A 2,817-nucleotide genomic window follows, 5' to 3' on the forward strand; every position below is an offset into this window, starting at 1 on the left:
GGAGCAAACTCACCCTGCTGATGAAGACTGAGATGCTTTGAAAGCACCAGAAAATATTAATAAGTGGACCATGAGTTATAATTACTTAGTGAAACTGCAAAGTCAAGAATGAACTTTCATGCTCAGTTCAAGTATTCCTGGGCAAAGTTCCAGGGTCCCTGAGGGTGATCTTTTCATTTTCCAGAGGTCTTTCTAGAAGATGTAGAGATGACTCCAGTACTGGCTGCAGGGTTTCAGGAATACTTTTATTTAATTATTTTTCCATTACTAAACACTGTGAAAATAACTGTATGTGACTGAAATAATAATAATAATAATAATAATAATATTAATAATAATAATAATAATAATAATTCTGAGTACTTCTACCAACATGATGCTTAAATGCAGAATATTATTCTCTATTCCCTTCACGCCCTGCAGTCGGAGCAGAAGCCATTTCAGTTCCCATACAGTGTATCTTATCTCCTCTCTCATCAGTTAGTCGTGCGTTGCGTTTTTAATGCATTTTCTGGGATTTTGAACAATTAATTAAGTTGGTGTGCAGCCCGTGACGCGAGCTGAACGGGATCCACTGCCTGGCGGAGCCCAGAAAATGCGCAGCTCCTCAGACGTGCTTGTGTTGCACGATCTTCTCTCTCTCTCTCTCTCTCTCTCTCTCTCTCTCTCTCTCTCTCTCTCTCTCTCTCTCTTTCTCTCTCTCTTTCTCTCTTCCCCTCCTCCCTGCTTACTAAAGGTGACCGGGGAGCCGCGCTCAATGCTCATTATTTAACATCTTCAAGTTAAGCAGCAGCGGGAAGACGAGCTTGACGCAGATCTGCTCCGGACACTGCTGTCTGCTGGAATAAGCTGAGAGGGCTGCCGGGGGTCTGTGTATTGATATGTAGAGTGCTGGGAGACTGTATGTGCCGCTTCATGCGCCAGCCTCGACTCTTCAGGTGAAGCCTCCACACCTATAGGCTGTTTTTTTCCAGTGCGGCTGCATTTCCATCCTAATTAATTTTGTCTCACCTCGCCACCACGCTTGGATGGTGGTAAAACGACTCGCATGCATTGGTCTTGGAATAATTTTGCAGCCTAAGTTGCATCCGTGAGATCGCGTGTCAAAGTCATTGGCAGGATCAGAGTTAGTGATGTGGACTACTCTGGACCGCGGGTGCTGGGGGGTCTGCTGCTTGTCCCTGCTGGTGACTGTAGTCTGCGGGGCGCAAAGGTGAGACCCGATAATAACACCATGTCTTATTTCAAACAGGGCCTTATTTTTGTTCGATTATATGGATTCTGAATTGAAATCTGTTGTCTGTCCTCAGCGCCAACGAGCCTAGCAACATGTCATATGTGAAAGCCACCGTGGATAAGCTGCTGAAGGGCTATGACATCCGTCTGCGGCCTGATTTTGGAGGTAAGAGCCACTAGTGTCCGCTGTGTTCATCTGACTAACGTGATGCTCGGCGGGCTGCTGTAATGCTTACTAATGCTTTGCTGTCATATGTTCCACAGGCGCCCCTGTGGATGTTGGCATGAGCATAGACATCGCCAGTATTGACATGGTGTCTGAAGTCAACATGGTAAGTTCCACATTCTCCCTGGTGCGATGCAGTTTGAGACACAGACTGCTTCCACGTGACAGTCGGGCGAGTTTTTTGCCTTTTCAGCGCGCTCCCCAACAAAGAGATGGAGAGGCTAGAGATCTGTGTCAGTCCAGTTCGCTTCGTACTTGGTGCAGCGCCGCTCCTGAAGGAAACTAAAAAGATTCCCCTCCTCCCCCCGCTCCCTTTTCAGCACCATGGAGAGATCCGCAATGTGTCAAAGCCAATCCGTATGCATCAAGTGCTTCCCCGCGGTGTCACAACCGGCGGAGGCTGAGAATTAACAAGACAGAGAGAGACAGACACAGAGGAAGAGGTGTGTATGTGTGTGTGTGTGTGTGTGTGTGTGTGTGCGAGAGAGAGAGAGAGAGAGAGAGAGAAAGAGAGAGAGAGAGAGGGGCGATGTTGCACTGCTGTTTAGTGATTCCACACACGCTTCTGCGGCCCCTGCATGCGCGGTGAGCCCGGTGTCAGAGAAGCCTCAGCTACCTGAGCACCGGGGAGAATAGGACAGATGGGGGGAAGAGTGGATCAAACAAGACGTCTGTGTGCATGTTTTGGACGGTTTTTGTTTTTTTTTTGGCCTCAATGCAGTAACTTCATAACGGCTGTCAGTAAGTCAACAGGAGGAAGGAGGCCTAGGAAAGCAGTGTATCTGCAGAATATAATTTGACCACTTAATACAGGGTATCAATGCAGAGCTGCCAAGGTGCTACACAGCATCAGTGTCTGTAGCTGCAGAACCAGCTGAGAGGTCTGCATATGTGCAAAGACAGGTGTGTGTGTGTGTGTGTGTGTGTGTGTGATCGAGATAGAGAGAGAGAGAGACTCAAACTAACATAAACAATTATTGACACATACTGGTTATGTATTTTTTAATTTGATGTTGCTTTGCTGCAGCATTACAGAAAGCCTAATCTATGTTTTTCTAAGTGTTCATACAGGTCAGCTTTCAGTCCCAGGCCAGAAAATTAGAAAATCAGAAAATTCTGCCTGTTTGATTAATCTGTGTCTTATTAGATTCAAATATAGATGTATTGCATATTTACCTCCAGGATACAGGGGTATTTGTAAATGCAAAAATATCAAATTGTAAATAGCTGCGGTCAAGACTTTTAATAAATTGTATTTAGTCATGTAGTTCAACTAGAAAAATCCCACGACAAATTTAATTTAGTGAAGGATAAGGCTGATGTTGTTTTTTTTCTCACTGTCAACAAATTCCAGG

At 45.4% G+C, this 2,817-nt stretch overlaps 1 protein-coding gene across 1 annotated transcript; it reads left to right on the forward strand.

Annotated features, from left to right (window-relative positions):
- Positions 1–647: 647 nt before the first annotated feature.
- LOC137199591 (gamma-aminobutyric acid receptor subunit beta-1-like) lies at positions 648–2,557 on the forward strand. The gene is made up of 3 exons (XM_067613979.1): positions 648–1,213; positions 1,311–1,402; positions 1,501–2,557. Exons 1-3 carry the CDS (start codon positions 1,134–1,136, stop codon positions 1,746–1,748), a joined length of 420 nt encoding a protein of 139 aa, XP_067470080.1. The 5' UTR covers positions 648–1,133; the 3' UTR covers positions 1,749–2,557.
- Positions 2,558–2,817: the final 260 nt, after the last annotated feature.

This window comes from Thunnus thynnus, chromosome 16, assembly GCF_963924715.1.
Source record: "Thunnus thynnus chromosome 16, fThuThy2.1, whole genome shotgun sequence".
NCBI lineage: Eukaryota > Metazoa > Chordata > Actinopteri > Scombriformes > Scombridae > Thunnus > Thunnus thynnus.